Genomic DNA, 23530 nt, shown 5'->3' on the forward strand with positions numbered 1-23530 from the left:
ATGAGAAGGACATGAGGGGGACATGAGAAGGACATGAGAAGGACATGAGGGGGACATGAGGAGGACATGAGAAGGACATGAGGGGGACATGAGAAGGACATGAGGGGGGCATGAGAAGGACATGAGGGGGACATGAGAAGGATATGAGGGGGACATCTCGCCTCAGGTAGGCGGCCCAAGGTAAACCACAATGGGTCGAGCAGTTCTAGAGGACAACCAGAAATGAAACTCCTCAGGAGGCTGGTGATGAGGCTGGAGGTCAGAACCAATGGACCAAAGACTGCCACGGTACAGAGACCAAAGACTGCCACGGTACAGAGACCAAAGACTGCCACGGTACAGAGACTAAAGACTGCCACGGTACAGAGACTAAAGACTGCCACGGCACAGAGACTAAAGACTGCCACGGTACAGAGACCAAAGACTGCCACGGTACAGGGACTAAAGACTGCCACGGTACAGAGACTAAAGACTGCCACGGTACAGAGACTAAAGACTGCCATGGTACAGAGACTAAAGACTGCCACAGTACAGGGACCAAAGACTGCCACGGCACAGAGACCAAAGACTGCCACGGTACAGAGACTAAAGACTGCCACGGTACAGAGACTAAAGACTGCCACAGTACAGAGACTAAAGACTGTCACGGCACAGAGACCAAAGACTGCCACGGCACAGGGACCACCTAGGAACCAGGAGGCAGCTCAGTCAAACATGACTTCTTTGTGGATTTTCTGAATCAAACACCTGAGGTCACCTGATATCATCATGTGACCAGCTTGGTGACAAATCTGATTTGTTTTTTTCAGCGATGCATCAGTAACAATGGAGCCGCTCTCTCCAACCACCAGAACAAAACTTCTGTTGTTGGACTTGGTGACCGGACTCAGTGACGGCGTTTGTTCTGGAGGAGGATTCATTGTGTCATTCTGCTGATTGAAAACATTTTTCTCCTTCAGTGTTTAAAGAGTCCGAACATGGTTTGAAAACTGAGCTTCATTCTTCATTCCTGCAGTGGAAGTACTCACATTCTTTACTGAAGTAAAAGTACCAACATTATACAGCAGACACAGTAAAAGTACTTCTACCACCTGAACCTTGATGGTACTTCTACTACCTCACCCTTGATGGTACTTCTACCACCTGAACCTTGATGGTACTTCTACTACCTCACCCTTGATGGTACTTCTACCGCCTAAATCTTGATGGTACGTCTACCACCTGTCCTTTGATGGTACTCCTACTACATGAAATTTGAATGTACCTCTACCACCTGAACCTTGATGGTACTTCTACTACCTGACCCTTGATAGTACTTCTACCACCTGAACCTTGATGGTACTTCTACTACCTCACCCTTGATGGTACTTCTACCGCCTAAATCTTGATGGTACCCTACCACCTGACCCTTGATGGTACTTCTACTACCTAAATCTTGATGGTACGTCTACTACCTGACCCTTGATGGTACTCCTACTACCTCAACCTTAAATGTACCTCTACCACCTGTCCTTTGATGGTACTCCTACTACATGAAATTTGAATGTACCTCTACCACCTGAACCTTGATGGTACTTCTACTACCTGACCCTTGATGGTACATCTACCACTTGGCCCTTGATGGTACATCTACCAATTGGCCCTTGATGGTACCTCTATTACTTGGCTTTGATGGTACTTTTTGTTTGGTGGTCATCACAGATGTTACCATTCGTACAAGTTTTAAAAATGTGGTTGAGTACTGCAGAGTACTACTACAGTGTACTTTGGTGTACTGAGGAATACTGCAGGGTACTACTACATTGTATTTTAGTGTACTGAGGGTCAGTTTATATTTTCTGAAGGTTTTCTGGAATGACTGAAATCTCTGGATCTCTCCGCCCACACTATGCTGTGATTGGTGCGAACAAACAACATCACTGTTCACCGAGTCATGACACGCAGATGACCTCAAGACTGAAGGTCACATTAACATTCATGAAGTTAGTCCTGAGTGCAAACCTGGTCTTTGTAAGTCTGCAGTGTTCAGTCTTAATGCAGTAACATCTGTCCATTTAATCTTAACATCACAGGTTCAAATCCTGTCTCTCCCTGAGTTTCTCCTTCAAATCTAAACTTTGAGGCTGGAGGGAGGTCATTAGTGTGTGTGTGTGTGTGTTCAGATCAGCTGACTGTGTGTGTTCATTGTTTTCAAAGAACAAAAGGAAACAAATGTCCGTTTGTCTGCAGACATCCAGACAACAGTCAGACTGTTTCACTTTGGAGCCACACCTGCTAATGTTAGCTTAGCTTAGTCATCAGAAATCATATAAATATGGTGTTTAGACAGTCTGCAGGGACGTCACGGAGACTACGTCCAGGTTTTAGACAGTCTGCGGGGACGTCACGGAGACTACGTCCAGGTTTTAGACAGTCTGTGTGGACGTCTCGGAGACTACGTCCAGGTTTTAGACAGTCTGTGGTTGTCTCGTGCCCCTGTACTGTCAAAAGACGCGCCTCCTTGTCTCTTTTGAGAGTTGCACATGCTCAGTACAGGTCAGGCAGTGGCCTCAATGTGTGTACTTGTACTGCAGTATTAAATGTACTGCTTGTGTGTGATGGATTGAGGAGGTCCTGGGAAAGGTCCCGGCTGGTCTTGGCCCTGGTCTTGGACTGAGCCAGTCTAATGAAGCAGCAGACCCTCTACAAGTCAAACAAGAGAAGGTTTAATGAAAGGAGGAGCTCCTCCTGCTGCTCTCAGATCAGTCTGATGTCTGAGGATTCAAGTGGACAACATGACAACAGTTGACCCTGGTCCAGGTTTTACCTCCTCCAGTCTTTTAGGAGGTCTGGATCTGTTGCATGATGACTGGACTTAGTCCAGACCTCCATGTTGCCCCCCCTCCTGGAGTCTTTGTCTTGGTCCTTGGCAGTCTCAGTGAGATCTCAGAGCCTCTTTCAGGACCAAAGAATCACAGATTGTCTTCGTTAAAGTCCAGGAAGTCCAGGACGGGAGGAGGGGAGGAAGAGGAGGAGAGAGTGTTGAGGCATGTGTCGTTGTGCCGGGTATTTTCCGCCCGGCGACAGCTGATTCATATTCAAATGGTGTTTCTGAACGGATAGTTCACACACAGGAGAGGCGGAAACATGACGTTCCACATGACTTTTATTAGTGTTAATTGATGATGTCATTTACATAAAATTTACATGAACTCATGTGATGTTACAACATGTCAACATAAAATACAAAAAATATAAAATCAATAAAAAAATTAAACAAAAACAAGCACGATGCTCTGAATCTTTGTTTTGAGTCTCTGTGTAGTCGTATGTAGTCGTTATGTTCATTTTAAGTCTCTTTGTAGTTGTAGTCATTTGAAGTCTCCATAATTGTTTTGAGTCTCTTAGTGTCGTTTTGAGTCTTTGTATTTGAAACTGGAACAGAGATTTAAATTAAACTGTCGACAAATGCTCATTGGTCCAGAGGCTCCAGACTGTTCTGTGCGCTGTGTTCTCATTGGAGGACTAGAGGTTTTCGTGTGAGGTAGGAGAAGCTGTTTGGTTGTCCATCAGAGGAATCGAGGGTCTCGATTGGCTCTCCGGGAGCGGAAACGGATCTCAGACAGTTTGGAGTTTATTCCTGAGCCGATGACTCCTTTTTTGGCGAGAGGAAACCGAGCCAGGATAGCGTCTGAGAAATCAAATCAAATCAGATTTTATTTGTACAGCCACAAAGTCACAAAGTCCATTTTCCTCTGAGGCTTTACAATCTGTACAGGGAGTGACACCCTCTGTCCTTAGACCCTCGGTTCCAGTGAGGAAAAACTTGCCCACAAAAACCTTTAACAGGGAAAAAAGGTGGAAGAAACCTCAGGAAGAGCCACAGAGGAGGGATCCCTCTCCCAGGACGGACAGACGTGCAATAGATGTCAGTGTACAGAACAAATCAACACAAACATATTGTACAATTACAATGAGTGATAAAATGACAATGAATTACAATGACTGATAAAATGACAATGAATTACAATGACTGATAAAATGACAATGAATTACAATGAATGATAAAATGACAATGAATTACAATGACTGATAAAATGACAATGAATTACAATGATGCACAGGCTCAGTACAGGTCAGGCAGTGGCCTCAATGTGTGTACTGTACTGCAGTATTAAATGTACTGCTGTGTGTGATGGATGAGGAGGTCCCTGGGAAAGGTCCCGGCTGGTCTTGCCCTGGTCTTGGACTGAGCCGTCTAATGAGGAGGCAGACCTCTACAAATCAAACAGAGAAGTTAATGAAAGAGGAGCTCCTCCGCTGCTCTCAGAATCAGTCTGATTGCTGAGGAGTCAAGTGGACAACATGGCAACAGTTGAACCCTGGTCCAGGTTTTTACCTCCTCCAGTCTTTAGGAGGTCTGGATCTGTTGCAGTGATGACTGGACTTAGTCCAGACCTCCAGTTGCCCCCCCATCCTGGAGATCTTTGTTCTTGGTCCTTGGCAGTCTCAGTGAGACCTCAGAGCCTCTTTCAGGACCAAAGAATCACAGATTGTCTTCGGTTAAAGTCCAGGAAGTTCCAGGACGGAGGAGGGGAGGAAGAGGAGGAGAGAGAGTTTTGAGGGCATGTGGTCGTTGTGCCGGTTATTTCCGCTTTCCACCCGGCCGCCGCGACAGTCTGCTATTCATATTCAAATGGTGTGTTTCTGAAGTGGATAGTTCACACAGGAGAGCGGAAACATGACGTTCCACAATGACTTTTATTAGTGTTAATTGATGATGTCATTTACATAAAATTTACATTAACTCATGTGATGTTACAACATGCAACATAAATAACAAAAAAATATAAATCAATAAAAAAATTAAACAAAAAACAAGCACGATGCTCTGAATCTTTGTTTTTGAGTCTCTGTGTAGTCGGTAGTTATGGTAGTGTCGTTATCATTTTAATCTCTTTGTAGTTGTAGTCATTTGAAGTCTCCATAATTGTTTTGAGTCTCTTAGTGTCGTTTTGAGTCTTTGATTTGAAACTGGAACAGAGATTAAATAAATAAACTGTCGACAAATGCTCATTGGTCCAGAGGCTCCAGACTGTTCTGTGCGCTGTGTTCTCATTGGAGGACTAGAGGTTCGTGTGAGGTAGGAGAAGACTGTTTGGTTGTCCATACAGGGAATCGAAGGGTCTCGAAATAGAGAGGCTCTCGGGACGGCTAGGACGGGATCTTCAGACATGTATATGGAAAGAGTGTTATAATATGGGATCCTGAGGCCCGATGACTAGTGACTCCTTTTGTTTGGGAAGAGAGGAAAGAATGGGCCATGGATAGAGCGCAGAGAAATCAAATCAGGAAGCAGAGATGGTCAAGTTATGCATGGGGTAACGAGAATCGTCAACAGAGTAAGTATGTGACAGGTGGGCTCCCAAAGGTCACAAGTCATTTTCCTACTCTGAGGCTTTTAATTCAATCGGGTACAGGGAGATGACAACCCTCTTCCTTAGACGAGTCGGAAATTCGACAGTAGGAAAGAAGTGACTTGTGCCAATCACAAAAACCTTGTAAACAAAGGGAAAAAAAAGGTGGGAAAAAACCGTCAGAAGAAGCCAACAGAGGGAGAAGGATGACCATCTCCCAGGACGGTACAGACGTGCAATGAATGGTAAGTACACGTGTACAAGAACAAATCAACCACAATACATATGTACAAAGTAATAAAATGACATGATAAAAATGACTATACATGAATTACAATACTGATAAAATGACAATGAATTACATGACTGATAAAGGACAATGAAAGACAATGACTGATAAAAATGACAATGAATTAGCAATGAAGATAAAATGACACATGAATAACAATGACTGATAAATGACAAGGAATTACAATGATGATAAAATGACAATGGAATTAGCAATAATGATATTGATTACAATAGCTGATAAATCAATGATTACAAAAGATAAATGACAATGATACGTGATAAAATGACAATGAATTAACAATGAATGATACCATAAGATAATGATACAGTAGCAATATGGTAGTAATAGATGACAGTAGTATATGTGTAGTGGAAACGTCAAGTCCTAACGGCAGTCAATCCTATGGCAGCATTACTAAGGGATGAACCTAGCCAGCACTAAACTTATAAGCTCTTAAAGAGGAAAGTCCTAATCAGTCTAAAAAAAACTCTTAAAGGTGTTGACCGTGTCTGCCTCCTGAACCAGAATGGTAAGTTTGTGTCACACAGAAGAGGAAGCCTGTAGCTGAAAGACCGTTGGCTCCCAAATCTACTTTATGGAGGACTAATAGGAACCACAAATAGAACCAAAACAAGGACCAACAAGGAAGCAAGCGTCCCTGAGAGCGCAGTGTTCTAGAGGGGTAGTAAGGTTTATGAGCTCTATATTTAGATATAGATGGTGACCGGACCATGAAGAGCTTTGGAGTGAAGGGAAGATGTTAAATTCTATGCTAGATAATAACAGGGAGCCAATGCAAGGAAGCCAGAATGGGAGAGATGTATCTCTAGGTGATCGTGGTCGTGGTCAAGGGGAGAAGGAAAAGAACACGTGCAGCAAGGACCATTCGATTAATAGTAACTGCAAAGTCAACTAAGAGCGAGTTATTGGGAAAGCAGCCAGTGATAACAAAGAGGTACAAGGGATTAGTCCACCTTAGGATGACAAGTAAATGGCATATGAGACTGAGTTTAGTGAGAAGTCATCAACAATAAGATTATGTGGGATACTGCGCTGGGGAATCACCGCGGAAACGAGAGAGAGCACGAAGCGTCTGATTTTAAGTCGCAATGTAACGTAAGTGGAAGAATGACAGTCCATATCGAAAATTTTGTATGGGAAGTGTAAAGGGAAATGTTGACAAAGGGAAGGAAGGTGGTAGGAAAAGGAGGGGGCACAGATCCTGATCAAAAACAGACGTACCAGAGATTCTGTACAGTGGAGCGGGAGGCCAGGGTGATCACCATCGTGAAGTGAACTAAGGCTGTCAGATGAAGGAGTTTCTGAGGTGTTTGGGTCAATTACATAGCAAGCCTTCAGTTTGTCTGCATTTAACATCAGAATAAGTTGTAGGTCATCCATACCTTTTATATCCTTAAGGCATGTTTGGGGTTTAGTTAACTGATTGTTCATAGGCTTGATCCATAATATAATTGGGTGTCGTCACCTATAGCAATGAAACTTGATAGAATTGATTCCATAATTAGTTCCCTGAGGAAGCATATATAAACTAGAAAAATTTCTAAAGAAATTTTTGAGTGTGCCTGACTCAGGTATTAATTCATTGACTAGGACAGCTTTAGATGGACAAAGACCTGATATTCAATAGTCCACATTAATTCTCTTATTTTGGACTGTTGGAGATGTTATTTATTTGTATTAAGTTTTTGATGAACTCTCTTCTGTTTGTTTGTATCTTTAATAATGTAGGTTGGACGGAGGACAGACACAGTCTCCTCCTATACTAAAGGACTGGGTGACCGGGGAACAGACACAGTCTCTATACTAAAGGACTGGGTGGACGGGGACAGACACAGTCTCTATACTAAAGGACTGGGTGGACGGGGACAGACACAGTCTCTATACTAAAGGACTGGGTGGGCAGCTGCTCTAACGGAGGCGCAGAGAAGCGTGTAAGACTGCAGCTCTGCTTCCTGGTCTCAACTCTGGGTTGTCGACATGGTTTTGGTCAGCCAATAAACTTGGCCATATTTCTACTTCCGAAGTGGGATGGATGCCGTCTCTCCTAATCAGACCAGGTGTCCACAGAAAGGTGTCCAATTACACTGGGGAACTATTTGAAAAAAAATTCTGTTAAGTTAGATTTTTATGCTGATTCCAAAATTGCAGTCAGTTTTTTCAGTATGTCAAGTTTTTTCTAGATAAGCAAAGTTCCTCTGATCAGCTGTAGTAAGACTTGCCAGCTGATTACGATCGGACTCATCTACAGCTACGTGGCAACTTGTTTGTGCAGTCACAATTGAGACAGTGCAGTGAGAGTTGTGTGCAGCTCCCAACAGGTCAGTACTGTCAGTATCTGCAAACAGAAAGCTGGCATAGTAGAATGAAGAGCATCAGTGCTGCTGTTCTCTTCACCTTGTCACCATGGGCACACCGCTGGAAGTTCTGTTTGATGCTGTTTTTGTAGTTTTCAAAGCTTGTAACTTTTCCATCTTAGTGTTTGATTTACATTGGTATAGAGGTAGAGGAACATGAGAGGAACATGAGGGAAACATTAGAGGAACATTAGAAGAACATGAGAGGGACATGAGGGAAACATTAGAGGAACATTAGAAGAACATGAGAGGGACATGAGAGGGACATGAAGGAAACATTAGAGGAACATTAGAAGAACATGAGAGGGACATGAGAGGGACATGAGGGAAACATTAGAGGAACATTAGAGGAACACGAGGGAAACATTAGAGGAACATAAGAGTAACATGAGAGGAACATAAGAGGAACATTAGAGGAACGCGAGAGGAACATGAGAGGAACATGAGAGGAACATGAGGGAAACATTAGAGGAACATTAAAGGAACATGAGGGAAACATGAGAGGAACATAAGAGGAACATTAGAGGAATATGAGGGAAACATTAGAGGAACATTAAAGGAACATTAAAGGAACATGAGAGGAACATGAGAGGAACATTAGAGGAACATGAGAGGAACATTAGAGGAACATTAAAGGAACATGAGAGGGACATGAGACGAACATGAGAAAAACATTAAAGGAACATGAGAGGAACATTAGAGGAACATTAGAGGAATATTAGAGGAATATTAGAGGAACATTAGAGGAATATTAGAGGAACATTAGAGGAACATGAGAGGAACATGAGAGGAACATTTCGCTGAATTTTAAACCTACTGAAGATAGCGTTGATCTTGTGTGGGTCAAGTGCGCTGCGCTGTGGGTGGAAGGCGGGTCGCCGGCTCCGTCCTCCTCGCAGGTTACTGTTCATCAGTGTGTTCATATCAAACACACCCATCAGCAGAGTCCGTGCCATCGCTGTGGGAGACTGCGCCTGATTGGCTGCCTGCCACGAGCGGACTTCACAGAGAACACCAGAGCCTGGATACACCTCCACCTGGCTCACCTGGACAGACGAAACAGACCACAGTGTAAACTGAATCAGACAGTGTAACCCGGATCAGATTAAACCGGATCAGATTAAAACAGATCAGAGTGTAAACCGGATCAGATGTGGTCTCACGTGTCCGTTAACCAGTCCAGCAGTACAGTGGCTCTCAGAGCAGCTCCTCCTCAGCTCCTCCATGTCGGTCTGGCTGCAGAGCGGCGCTTCCTCCCCCATGTGGCTCCCCAGGCCTAGGTCTGCTCCTCCTGGCACCTCCTCGTCCTCGGAGCCCAGTGGGCCCCAGGAGTCCAACATGTCCCCGCTCAGCTCGTCCTGGAGCTGCTGGAAGGACACCTGGGGGCTGAGGTCCTCGTCCTGATTGGTCGAGTGGTGGTGATGCGTATATGGAGCGTAACTACCCGTCGCCATGGAGACAGACTGATGACTCTTGGCCTGGCCCAACGTCTGCCACATGGTGGACAGGAGCCCAGGGATTTCTGGGAAATGTAGTCAGAGTGTTACAAAACGAATCAGATCAGTGAACTCTGAAAGCTGATCCGTCACCTGTAAACAGGTGCACCAGGTGATCTCACCATGGACCAGCATGTTCTTCAGTCTCTGGTTCTCTGCCGACAGCTCCGCCTTCTCTCTCTCCAGCTCTCGAACCCGCGAACGCAGGAAGTGAAGCTCCGTATTCTGTGACGCCGTCAGGACAGACCCCGACACACCTGAGACATCTGACTCCACCTTCACCACCTGCAGGAGGGAGGGGGTGGAGTCAGACACAATACACCTGACCTTCATCAGCAAAATGAACGATTGTGATTGGCTGTATGTGTCCTTCACGTGTTGCCATGGTTACTGAGTCTGACTGTCTGACTCAGGGTCATCCTACAGCGCCCCTCACAGGTCAGACTGTCAAACTGCACAAACAGTTTATTATTTTAAATGTTTGTTTATGTTTTAATAATTATTTTGATGATCTGAACCGCAGCAGGTCAAAGAAATTCAACGTTCTTCAGGTGTTCATTAGTCATTCATGTTTGATTGTTCACTGTCAGCTCATATTAAATTAAATAAAGTGTTTCATGTTTTAAACTCAAGTCAAAGAAATCATAAAAACAAACGATCAGTTGAACACACACAGTAACACACACTGACTGTACTACACACTGTATATACACACACACCATAGATCTATATGTAACTGTCGGATTACTCCAATATATTCATCATATACACAGAAAACAACATCTGCAGCATGCAGACACAGTCATGCATCGTCTTGTGTAACATCTGTCTGTCCTGCATGCAGACACAGCCATGCATCGTCTTGTGTAACATCTGTCTGTCCTGCATGCAGACACAGCCAACAGCCATGTCACAGTCGGACATGATGTCTGACCGCCGGGCTGCCGGATGCTTTGACGCGGCTCTGCTCACCGTCGGCCCGGTGTCGCCTGTGTGTTCCGCCGCTGCAGGACGCTGCTGTCCTGTCCGTCCGTCATGAGGAGCACAGACCGGGACACTGACGGGAGGAAAGCCGCTGATGCTCCGGTTCTTTTCCCGCCAGCAGCCGCTCAGACCACACAAAGAAGAAGAAAAACAACAAGAGCAAAACAAGTTTATTAAAATTCATAAATACTACAACTTCCGGCGCGGCCCCACACGTCATCTCTGCGTGACTGTGCTGTAGTTCTAGAGAGGGATGCCTGGAATGTTTGTGCGCACGTAAGACTACATTATCCAGAGTGCACCGCGGCCGGCAGATTGTAAACATGCATGGAGGCTGAAGGACGAAGTGACTGATGATCGGGTGAGTTATACTAAAGAGTCCACCCTCATTGGTTCTACTAAAGAGATCCACCCTCCTTGGTTCTACTAAAGGATCCACTGTCATTGGTTCTACTAAAGAGTTCCACTGTCATTGGTTTTACTAAAGAGATCCACCGTCATTGGTTCTACTAAAGAGATCCACCCTCATTGGTTCTACTAAAGAGATCCACTGTCATTGGTTCTACTAAAGAGATCCACTGTCATTGGTTCTACTAAAGAGTTCCATTGTCATTGGTTTTACTAAAGAGATCCACCGTCATTGGTTCTATTAAATAGTTCTGTCATTGGTTATACTAAAGAGATCCACTGTCATTGGTTCTACTAAAGAGATCCACTATCATTGGTTCTACTAAAGAGATCCACCGTCATTGGTTCTACTAAAGAGATCCACCGTCATTGGTTCTACTAAAGAGATCCACTGTCATTGGTTCTACTAAAGAGATCTGTCATTGGTTCTACTAAAGAGATCCACCGTCATTGGTTCTACTAAAGAGATCTGTCATTGGTTTACTAAAGAGTTCTGTCTTGTCTACTAAAGAGATCCACCGTCATTGGTTCTACTAAAGAGATCTGTCATTGGTTCTACTAAAGAGATCCACCGTCATTGGTTCTACTAAAGAGATCTGTCATTGGTTCTACTAAAGAGATCCACCGTCATTGGTTCTACTAAAGAGATCTGTCATTGGTTCTACTAAAGAGTTCTGTCATTGGTTCTACTAAAGAGATCCACCGTCATTGGTTCTACTAAAGAGATCTGTCATTGGTTCTACTAAAGAGATCCACCGTCATTGGTTCTACTAAAGAGATCTGTCATTGGTTCTACTAAAGAGTTCTGTCATTGGTTCTACTAAAGAGATCCACCGTCATTGGTTCTACTAAAGAGATCTGTCATTGGTTCTACTAAAGAGATCCACCGTCATTGGTTCTTGACTGTCTTTACTAAAGAGTTCTGTCATTGGTTCTACTAAAGAGATCCACCGTCATTGGTTCTACTAAAGGAGATTCTTCATTGGTTCTACTAAAGAGTTCTGTCATTGGTTCTACTAAATAGTTCTGTCATTGCTTCTACTAAAGAGATCCATTGTCATTGGTTCTACTAAAGAGTTCAATTGTCATTGGTTCTACTAAAGAGTTCCACTGTCATTGGTTCTACTAAATAGTTCTGTCATTGCTTCTACTAAAGAGATCCACTGTCATTGGTTCTACTAAAGAGTTCCACTGTCATTGGTTTTACTAAAGAGATCCACCGTCATTGGTTCTACTAAATAGTTCTGTCATTGCTTCTACTAAAGAGATCCATTGTCATTGGTTCTACTAAAGAGTTCCACTGTCATTGGTTTTACTAAAGAGATCCACCGTCATTGGTTCTACTAAATAGTTCTGTCATTGCTTCTACTAAAGAGATCCATTGTCATTGGTTCTACTAAAGAGATCCACTGTCATTGGTTCTACTAAAGAGTTCTGTCATTGCTTCTACTAAAGAGATCCACTGTCATTGGTTCTACTAAAGAGATCCATTGCATTGGTTCTACTAAGAGGATCCACTGTCATTGGTCTGTTTGCCTCAGTGTTCGTGCGGTATAACCTGGGCCCAGGTGTGGCCGTGGAGCTGCAGGAGGAGTCGAGTGTGGCTGAGCTAAAGGAGGTGGTGGGGAGTCAGCAGGGAGTCCGACCTGAGAACCTGAGGGTTCTGTTCGCTGGGAGGGAGCTGAGGAGCACTGCCACACTGCAGGTGAGTCCAGACCAGACCAGACCAGACCAGACCAGATCTAGTCCAAACTTACCTCTGTCCTCCTCTGTCCTCCTCTCAGAGCTGTGTACCTCCCGGGCGATACCATTCATGTTGTCCTCCCGCCATCAGGTTCCTCCTGTCTGCTCCTCCTGCAGGAGAGAGGCTCTAAGGAGGACGGAGGAGCAGGGCCGGCTGACCAGGCTGGACCTCAGCTCCTCGCGCCTCCCCTCCACCTCCTCCGGACTGGCTGTGATCCTGAAGGGGAGTGGATGGAGGAAGGGTGATGGAGAAGAACAGGAGGAGGTGAAGAGGTGACAGAGGAGGCTCAGGCTGCACCTCTGAAAGTAAGAGGAGGTCTCCACAGTGTCAGTACTCTGACACTCTGACTGTGTGTTTTGTGTGTCAGGTGTACTCTGACTGTGTGTACTGGTGTGTACAGGTGTGCGTACCCGCATACTTTCTTTGTTCACTGTAAGAGCTGCAGCTCGGTGCAACCAGGAAAACTGAGAGTTCGCTGCAGGAGGTGCAGGACAGCGACGCTGACACTCAGCAGGGTTAGAACGCAGTATTTTGCAACATTTGGCTCTCTATAAAATCATTTGGCTACTCTGTAAAATGATGATGACTCTCTGTCAGGGTCCTCTCTGTTGGGATGACGTTCTCCTTCGAGGTCGTACCATGGTGTGTGTCAATCAGTGGTTGTCAAGGAAATGAAGCGGTAAGGGATGGACATCCTACTTTTAATATGGTGTGTGGTACGTCAGTCATCCAGGGCATTGTGGGAAATGCCGTTTTCTAACTGTGTGTGTGCAGGAGTTCTACTGGAGTGTGCGTCCCATCCGACCTCAGATGAGACCACTCTGTGGCCCTCGACCTCATTATGACCAACCGCAGAGACGTCCCCTGTATCGCCTTCCCTGACCGTCATGTAACACACACAGTAAACACCCTTTTACATCATGTAACGCACACGTTACCCATGTACCCACACCCGTAAACCACCTTGTCCTACACTCATGTGCACAACAGCAGGCTCACAACCTGTACCATGTAATAACCTAGCGAGCACGGACACACCGTTACATCATGTAACACACACAGTACCAAGACACTGTAACCAGTCACCAAACACCATGGTCAAAAGAAATACATGTAACGCACACCTTACACACACACATGTTAATTAGTGTAAACGCACCACAGTCAAAACACACATGTTACGTCGTTGTAACAAACACAGTAACACATGTTACGCTGTCCCACACAGTACACACAATGTTAGTCGTGTAACACACACAGTAACACACATGTTACGTCGTGTAACACACACAGTAACACACATGTTACGTCGTGTAACACACACAGTAACACACATGTTACGTCGTGTAACACACACAGTAACACACATGTTACGTCGTGTAACGCACACAGTAACACACATGTTACGTCATGTAACGCACACAGTAACACACGTTACGTCATGTAACACACACAGTAACACACATGTTACGTCGTGTAACACACACAGTAACACACATGTTACGTCGTGTACCACCACAGTAACACACATGTTAGTCGTGTAACACACACAAGTAACACACATGTTAGTCGTGTAAACACACAGTAACACACGTTACGTCGTGTACCACACCGTACACACGTACATATGTAACCAACAAGTAACACACAACATCATGTAACGCACACAGTAACACACATGACATTCAGGTCAACACACGTACATCATGTAACGCACACAGTAACACACCCGTTACTCATGTAAGCACCACAGTAAACACACGTTATCATGTAATGCACACAGTAAAACCACGTTACATCATGTAATGCACACAGTAACACACGTTACATCATGTAACCCACACAGTAACACACATGTTACATCATGTAATGCACACCGTAACACATGTTTACCTCATGTAACGGACACAGTACACAACATGTAACGTCATGTAACGCACCCAGTAACACATGTTACGTCATGTAACGCACACCGTAACCACCCCCCCACACACGTAACGTTCATGAACGCACACAGTAAACAACACATGTTACGTCATGTAACGCACACAGTAACCACATGTTACAGCATGTACGCACCACAGTAACACACATGTTACGTCTGTAACGCACACAGTAACAACATGTTACGTCATGTAACGCCCCACGTAAACACACTGTACATTCTGTAACGCACACAGTAAAACACACATTGTACATTCATTGTAACGCACACCGTAACAATGTTACTCTGTAACCACACAGTTAACACCATGAACATCAGTAACGCACACCAACACACTGTTAATTTAATGTTAACTCCACAACAGTCACACACATCATGTTTACATCATGTAAACGCACACAGTAACACACGTTACGTCATGTAACGCACACGTTACGTCATGTAACGCACACAGTAACACACGTTACGTCATGTAACGCACACGTTACATCATGTAACGCACACAGTAACACACATGTTACATCATGTTACGCACACAGTAACACATGTTACGTCATGTAACGCACACAGTAACACATGTTACGTCATGTAACGCACACGTTACATCACGTAACGCACACAGTAACACACATGTAACATCATGTAACGCACACAGTAACACATGTTACGTCATGTAACGCACACAGTAACACACGTTACATCATGTAACGCACACAGTAACACATGTTACGTCATGTAACGCACACAGTAACACATGTTACGTCATGTAACGCACACAGTAACACATGTTACGTCATGTAACGCACACAGTAACACATGTTACGTCATGTAACGCACACAGTAACACACGTTACGTCATGTAACGCACACAGTAACACACGTTACGTCATGTAACGCACACAGTAACACACGTTACGTCATGTAACGCACACAGTAACACACGTTACGTCATGTAACGCACACAGTAACACACGTTACGTCATGTAACGCACACAGTAACACACGTTACGTCATGTAACGCACACAGTAACACACGTTACGTCATGTAACGCACACAGTAACACACGTTACGTCATGTAACGCACACAGTAACACACGTTACGTCATGTAACGCACACAGTAACACACGTTACGTCATGTAACGCACACAGTAACACACGTTACGTCATGTAACGCACACAGTAACACACGTTACGTCATGTAACGCACACAGTAACACACGTTACGTCATGTAACGCACACAGTAACACACGTTACGTCATGTAACGCACACAGTAACACACGTTACGTCATGTAACGCACACAGTAACACACGTTACGTCATGTAACGCACACAGTAACACACGTTACGTCATGTAACGCACACAGTAACACACGTTACGTCATGTAACGCACACAGTAACACACGTTACGTCATGTAACGCACACAGTAACACACGTTACGTCATGTAACGCACACAGTAACACACGTTACGTCATGTAACGCACACAGTAACACACGTTACGTCATGTAACGCACACAGTAACACATGTTACGTCATGTAACGCACACTCTCTCTCTCTCAGGGACGTGGTCGTAGTCTTCCAGTGTTCGGAGCGTCATGTGATCTGTCTCGATTGTTTCCATCGTTACTGTCAGACTCGACTAAATGAGCGACAGTTTGTTCACCATCCTGTGATTGGCTACTCACTGCCGTGTGCTGGTGAGTACAGTGTGATGTCACTGCAGTTCAGATCTGTTCATCAGGTCCTGCATCTGTACTGTCTGAAGCCTGCAATGTTATCATTTGGCTACTTCACAGGTGATCAATCAATCAATCAGGTATAATCTATAAAAGTGATTATTTCTGTCTCCAGCTGGCTGTGTTGATTCTCTCATCAAAGAGTTACATCATTTCAGGATTCTAGGAGACGAACAAGTGAGTGTAACCTTCATACAGGTATATACACAGGTATGTATCTACCTGTGAATATATCTGTCTGTGTATGGATGACTTGAACATGGTTGCAGTTCTCGGCATACACTCGACTTGTGATGATGTCACTCATTAAAATGTCTCAGTATGGGCGGTACCTGCAGTACGCCGCAGAGGAGTGTCTGCTGACAATTGGCGGACTGATGTGTCCCTCACCTGGCTGTGGGGCGGGGCTTGTCCCACCTGATGGCAGCAGGAGGGTGGAGTGTGACCGACAGCTTGGCTGTGGCTTCGTCTTCTGCAAAGACTGTAGGGAGGGATACCATGAGGGGGCGTGTCACAGTGATCAGGCTCCGCCCACTGCAGAAGCTGCACAGGTGAGCCAACCAATCAATGAACAGCTGACTGACCAATGAACAGATCAGCTGATGATTGATAAATTCCTCCTCTCATTTCTTCAGGGGTTCGTGGTGGACGAGGAGGCATCCCTCAGAGGGAGGTGGGATCAAGCCTCTCTGCTCCTCCTGCAGGAGTCAACCAAACGCTGCCCCCAGTGTTCAGTTCCTGTGGAGAGAAATGGTGAGAACCACCAACAGGTTCCTGTTTGGACCGGCCTGGACTGGTTTGAACCACTACAGGTTGCACATTCATCCTTAAAGTCTAATGACGCTGATCATCTACTCAATGACTTCAGGGACTTGATGTTGTGTTTGTCGCCCCCTGCAGGTGGCTGCATGCACATGCTCTGTCCCATGTGCAAGGCAGAGTGGTGCTGGATCTGTGGAGTCACCTGGAACAGAGACTGTATGGGGGACCACTGGTTTGGGTAACGCGGCACGAGTCGAGGATTCGAACCTGCTTGTCCCGCTGAACACTGATAATCAAACAATAATCAATTACCTTTATGACTGTGATGTCATGTGTAAACACAGGATTGTGGGAGATGTGGTTTCAGATGCTGAGCAATAAAAATATTCAAAGAAATCATCTGATTGAAACTTTACAAACTATCAGCTAAGGCTAACTCACATCTGACGGTCCTTTATGATTGGACATTAATATCGAACAGCACAGCTCATCAGAGAGGATGGCGACATCAGAGGAGTAAAACTAAAGAGGAAATTTAGAAGATATTGAAAGAGTCTGACCTCCAGATTTGTTTTTTATTCAGGAGAAAACTGAGGCTGTGGACACAAAGTGTGAAGCTTCAGAGTAGATTCAAGAGGTCTAAAGAAGATATCAAATACTTCAGTATACATTCATTCCCCTTTTCTCTGCAGAGTCTGTTTGATGCTAACTATTGTAAGATAGATAGTCACATGAAAAGTATCCACATTACCAGATGACCTGTTTCAGATATTACTTTTAGAAACTCCAAACTTCACAGTGGTCTCAGTCAACAGGATGCCTTAAACCTCCAAATGTAAAATCTGATATCTAGGCTGAAGCCTCTGTTTGTGTCTACTCGACACCCCACAACACTTCTCTGGATCAAACTGGATGAAGACTTGAAATAAAAATCAACTTTCAGATTACTGAAGCTAATTTCATTGGTAATAAGCATCAGATCTATGAAGAGCTGTACATCAACAATTAAGACATGAGCTTTCGAAGGGGGTCAGATCATGGCCTGGTTTATCTGTACGAGTTATTTAAATGTTTCTAAATAGCTAAAAAATGATTGCAGTCTCCTCAGGACAGATTTCTGCTGATACCTGCAGCTACTTTTTTCAAGAAGGTTCAATCTGGGGCAACTGGACTTGGTTGTGGATTCATGAAGACATTTTGCCTCTCATCCAAGAAGCTTCTTCAGTTCTGACTGACCGGTGGGGAGGTATATGAACCAATTAGAACAATGACCAAGTCTACGATAAGTTAAGTTGACACTTTATTAATTATGTTGTACACACAAAATTATTTCTCCATATTTATCCCTGTCAGAACACACACATAGTGACAGATGCCATATACACTGGAGCTGTGGGAATCAATTCACAGCTCCCGGGGAGCAGAGTACGGTGCCTTGCTCAAGGGCACCTCGGCCATGGTAAGGAGGTGGACAGCCACCCCACCAGCTGTCAGTGACTCACAGCGGGGATCGAATAGCCAATGTTAGGGTTATTGGACGACCCACTATACCACTGAGCCACAGCTGCCTGAAAAGCTATGTTTTGCCCGGATAGACGCTGAGGATAAATACTCTGATCTCCCTTCTCCTGGATGACTGATTACACTTTCATCAGTTCAGTTCATCAGATCAGTTTCTAATAGATAAAAATATCATATTTGTCCATGAATCTACAAAACTCAGATCTGCAGGTAGAGCAGTGATGGTAGGCGGACATGAACATGGTCATGTTGCAGGACTCCTGGGAGGACGTGTGCAATGAGGAGCACCTGGTTAGAAACTCAAACATATGAAGAAAAGTTAATCCTCCATAACAGCTTGTACTTATCAGGCTCATGTGTTGGGCAACAGGTCAGCAGTTCATCACAGAGACAAACAACCATTCACACCTCACCAGTGAACTCAGAGAGAACCCAGAGAGAACATGCTAACCCCTCATATCACACCCATATATCCTGGTCATGTCCCAAACTGCAGACGTGCTGGGAGAGTTTTTCAACTGGAGATACGTCAAAAGATCCGCCATGGGGTCTGAAAGTCTGAATCCATCACATCACATCACACATGACATATTTATGTTCTGATGTCATTCCCTCTGTTTGAGTCCTGGATCTTGACTCAACCCACTGATAAGACAGCCCATTAACCTTTGAGCAGGGCGGCGGCTATCAGCTGACTTTATGGTTTTGTTTTGAGCAGCTGAACCTCAAAAACATGAGCTGCGGATCAGATCAGCTCCGGTTTCAGGAGGTCTAACAGATTTCAGGAGGCTTTTAAGTGAGGAGGTCCAGAGTTCTGACGTGGCGGACAGAGGCTCAAGAGAACCAGGATGAAGAGGGGGACCCGGACAGGACTGACAGGGCTACAGAATCCTGGACTGGAGCTAGAGATGACAGGAAGCACAAACATGATCCAGGTGAGTCTGAGCCAGAACCAGGTCCAGGGTTTGTTCCCTTGGCAGTCCCAGCCCAGTGAAGCTTCACTCATGAGAACAGGAAATGTTTTTCAAAATAAAATGATTCCTAAGGAAAGAGAAACTTGAGAATGACGTGAGTAAATGTACTTAGTTACTTTCCATCATTGTCCTGTCTGTCTTCAGTGGTCCGCATGTTCTCAGGAGTCCAGGTGTCCTCAGAGGTCCAGGTCCTCAGTGTTGGCAGTGGTAAAGGCTGCAACTCAGTGGGCGTCGTACTCAGGTGGCCGCTGGAAGCAGAAAAGAAGAACGGCAGGTAGCACAGAGTCCTGTCCAGGTGTTCAGTCTGCTCAGCAGGTTTTTAATGTTAATGATTTATTTTCAGACGTTCACCTGAAGTACAGCGGTCTGTGTGAGGAAGACAAACAAGACGAAGAACACCGAGATGAACCCGACACACCAAATGAACAACACCTGAACCAGAAACTACTGAACCACTTCAGACAGCTGGCTGCTACCAACCAGGACACAGACCAGGTAACACAGACCTGGTAACAAAGACCAGGTAAAACTGACCAGGTAGCAAAGGCCAGGTAACATTGACCAGGTAACATTGACCAGGTAGCAAAGGCCAGGTAACATTGACCAGGTAACATTGACCAGGTAACATTAACCAGGTAGCAAAGGCCAGGTAACATTGACCAGGTAACATTAACCAGGTAGCAAAGGCTAGGTAAAACTGACCAGGTAAAACGGACCAGGTAGCAAAGACCAGGTAACACTGACCAGTTCACAGATTCACAGTTTGGACCGGTTCATTGTGGTCAACATGTTTGTGTGTTTTGCAGGTGGACCTTCAGTTTCTGGATCAGGTGATCTCACATGGTGCTGATCCAAACAGCTCAGACAGATACGGACAGACCATCCTGCACGAGGTCCACATCTATTCTACACACTGTCCAGGACTGACCCTGTCCAGTACTGACCTGTGTGTGTGTGTGTGTGTGTGTGTGTGTGTGTGTGTGTGTGTGTGTGTGTGTGTTCAGATCTCCAGGGCGTGGAGTGTGGATGTGATGCGGTTCTTTCTGGACCGAGGATCAGACCTCAACCAGCCGGACCAGTTTGGCGTAACAGCACTTCATGTGGCCTCAGCACTGGACTACCAGGACATGGTCCAGTTCCTGCTGAACCGAAAAGGTCTTTGTGGAGTTCAGGAGAGTCTGACATGTTGTGGTTCTGATCCAGACTCAGTCCACAGCTGCTCTCATACTCAGTGTTTCTGTAGAGATGGGACATGTTCCTGAAGGTTTCTGTTCAGATCCTGAGATGAATGAAGATCCTGATTCATTGTGTCTGTTGTCCACAGCGGATCCAGAGGCTCGGACTCTTCTGGACCAACAGACTCCACTTCACTACGCTGCCAAGAACGACGCTGTCGGCTCCATCAGACTGCTGCTGAAGGCTGGAGCCTCCATCAGCTCCAAAGACTACAAACACAGAACTCCACTGCAGCTGGCAGCCAACCTGGGTACTACTGACACCACCACTGACACCACTACTGACACCACTACTGACACCACTACTGATATCACACTGACACCACTACTGATATCACACTGACACCACTACTGATATCACACTGACATCACCACTGACACCACTATTGATATCACACTGACACCACTACTGACACCACTACTGACATCACACTGACATCACTACTGACATCACCACTGACATCACCACTGACACCACCACTGACACCACCACTGACATCACACTGACATCACCACTGACACCACCACTGACACCACCACTGACACCACACTGACATCACTACTGACATCACCACTGACATCACCACTGACACCACCACTGACACCACCACTGACATCACCACTGACACCACCACTGACATCACCACTGACATCACTACTGAGTCAGTACTGACATCACCACTGAGATCAGTATTGAGTCAGTACTGACATCACCACTGACATCACCACTGACATCACTACTGACACACCACTGTTTGTTGTTTTCAGAGCGCAGTGAAGCTGCTCAGCTGCTGTTGGAGCTCGGGGCAAAGGCAGGGATCAAGGACTCTGATGGACAGCTCTGTATGACTGCTCTGATTGGCCAGATGAGTCCAGTGGTAACAATGTCCTGCCTACTGACTGATAACACAGCTGTGATTGGTCCAATCAGTCCTGGTGTTGATGAATATGGTTTTGTGTTGTGGTCAGGCCCGGCTTGCACTCGGTCAGTTCCATGTGACCGACAAAGTGACCCGACAGCAGTACTACTACCTGAACCTACTGGAACCAGAACTATGCTTACCAAAGACCCCTCTGCAAGGTAACGCTGCTACTACTGCTACTGCAGTACTTCTGCAGGTTTACTACAGCACTATTGGAGGTTTACTGCAGTACTAGTGCAGGTTTACTACAGTACTACTACCTGAAACAGAGCCATCTTTATTTTCACTCTGAGAGCCCCTTAATGACAATATTACAATACTACTGTATTTCTACCAGAGTACTGTTTGTACCACTGCTGTCATACTCACAGTACTACCACTGACACACTACTGTCTCACTCACTGACATGTCTGTCTGACTACCTGTCTGTCTGACTACCCGTCTGTCTGTTGTGTTTTGTAGAAGCAGTCGTCAATGAGCCAACATCTCCAGTAAGTTCCAGAATCAGAACCTGACTGATAATACCATGAACAATGTGTGCAGTATACAGTGCGCAGTGCACAGTGTACAGTATACAGTGCACAGTATACAGTGTACAGTGCGCAGTATATGGTGTACAGTGTACAGTATACAGTGCACAGTATACAGTCTACAGTGCACAGTATACAGTGCACAGTGCCCAGTATACAGTGTACAGTGAACAGTATACAGTGAACAGTGTACAGTATACAGTGTACAACATACAGTGAACAGTCGTACAGTGAACAGTGTACAGTATACGGTGTAAAACATACAGTAAACAGTCGTACAGTATACAGTGAACAGTGTACAGTATACAGTGAACAGTGTACAGTATACAGTAACAGTGTACAGTGTACAGTGTACAGTATACAGTGAACAGTGTACAGTATACAGTGTACAGCATTACAGTAACCGGTCGTACAGTATACAGTGAACAGTGTACAGTATACAGTGTACAGCATACAGTGTACAGTGTACAGTATACAGTAGTATACAGTGAACAGTGTACAGTGTACAGTGAACAGTATACAGTGTACAGTATACAGTGAACAGTGTACAGCATACAGTGTACAGCATACAGTAACCAGTCATACAGTATACAGTGAACAGTGTACAGTATACAGTGTACAGCATACAGTGTACAGTATACAGTGAACAGTGTACAGTATACAGTAATATACAGTGAACAGTGTACAGTGAACAGTATAGAGTGTACAGTATACAGTGTACAGTGTACAGTGAACAGTGTACAGTATACAGTGTACAGTGTACAGTATACAGTAATATACAGTGTACAGTGAACAGTATACAGTGTACAGTATACAGTATACAGTATACAGTGAACAGTGTACAGTATACAGTGAACAGTATACAGTGTACAGTGAACAGTGTACAGCATACAGTGTACAGTATACAGTATACAGTGTACAATGTACAGCATACAGTGTACAGTATACAGTGAACAGTGTACATTATACAGCATACAGTGTACAGTGTACAGTATACAGTGAACAGTATACAGTGAACAGTGTACAGCATACAGTGTACAGTGAACAGTGTACAGTGTACAGTATACAGTAACAGTGTGTAGTGTACAGTGTACAGTATCCAGTAACAGTATACAGTGTACAGTATACAGTATACAGTGTACAGCATACAGTGTACAGTATACAGTGAACAGTGTACATTATACAGCATACAGTGTACAGCA

General features: G+C 44.9%; 3 protein-coding genes across 4 annotated transcripts in view; 2 read left to right on the forward strand and 1 right to left on the reverse strand.

Annotated features, from left to right (window-relative positions):
* Window positions 1-3117: 3117 nt before the first annotated feature.
* LOC104934696 (uncharacterized) lies at window positions 3118-10763 on the reverse strand. Its single transcript, XM_027275481.1, has 6 exons — window positions 10759-10763; window positions 10532-10667; window positions 9682-9844; window positions 9227-9585; window positions 8881-9109; window positions 3118-3670 (listed from the first exon to the last, which is right to left on the reverse strand). Exons 1-6 carry the CDS (start codon window positions 10761-10763, stop codon window positions 3549-3551), a joined length of 1014 nt encoding a protein of 337 aa, XP_027131282.1. The 3' UTR covers window positions 3118-3548.
* Window positions 10734-17540, forward strand: prkn (parkin RBR E3 ubiquitin protein ligase). Its single transcript, XM_027275506.1, is given in 12 exon segments — window positions 10734-10903; window positions 12493-12656; window positions 12786-12967; window positions 13096-13210; window positions 13293-13339; window positions 13429-13514; window positions 13517-13577; window positions 16201-16343; window positions 16498-16559; window positions 16703-16933; window positions 17018-17135; window positions 17283-17540. Coding segments are annotated over 12 exon segments (1320 nt in total). The 5' UTR covers window positions 10734-10896; the 3' UTR covers window positions 17387-17540.
* Window positions 17541-17623: 83 nt separating this feature from the next.
* LOC104934706 (transient receptor potential channel pyrexia) overlaps window positions 17624-23530 on the forward strand; it is a 10866-nt gene continuing 4959 nt past the window's right edge. Inside the window, exons 1-9 of one of the 2 annotated variants that reach the window (XM_027275498.1) lie at window positions 17624-19600; window positions 19784-19913; window positions 19983-20134; window positions 20446-20532; window positions 20644-20794; window positions 20964-21125; window positions 21643-21752; window positions 21844-21955; window positions 22261-22289. In XM_027275498.1, coding sequence (XP_027131299.1) covers window positions 19514-19600; window positions 19784-19913; window positions 19983-20134; window positions 20446-20532; window positions 20644-20794; window positions 20964-21125; window positions 21643-21752; window positions 21844-21955; window positions 22261-22289 — 1020 coding nt within the window. In that variant the 5' untranslated portion in view covers window positions 17624-19513. The remainder of the gene's footprint in view (window positions 19601-19783; window positions 19914-19982; window positions 20135-20445; window positions 20533-20643; window positions 20795-20963; window positions 21126-21642; window positions 21753-21843; window positions 21956-22260; window positions 22290-23530) is intronic. The other variant, XM_027275499.1, reaches the window with a different exon arrangement.

Source organism: Larimichthys crocea, unplaced genomic scaffold (genome assembly GCF_000972845.2).
Source record: "Larimichthys crocea isolate SSNF unplaced genomic scaffold, L_crocea_2.0 scaffold143, whole genome shotgun sequence".
Taxonomy (NCBI): Eukaryota; Metazoa; Chordata; class Actinopteri; family Sciaenidae; genus Larimichthys; species Larimichthys crocea.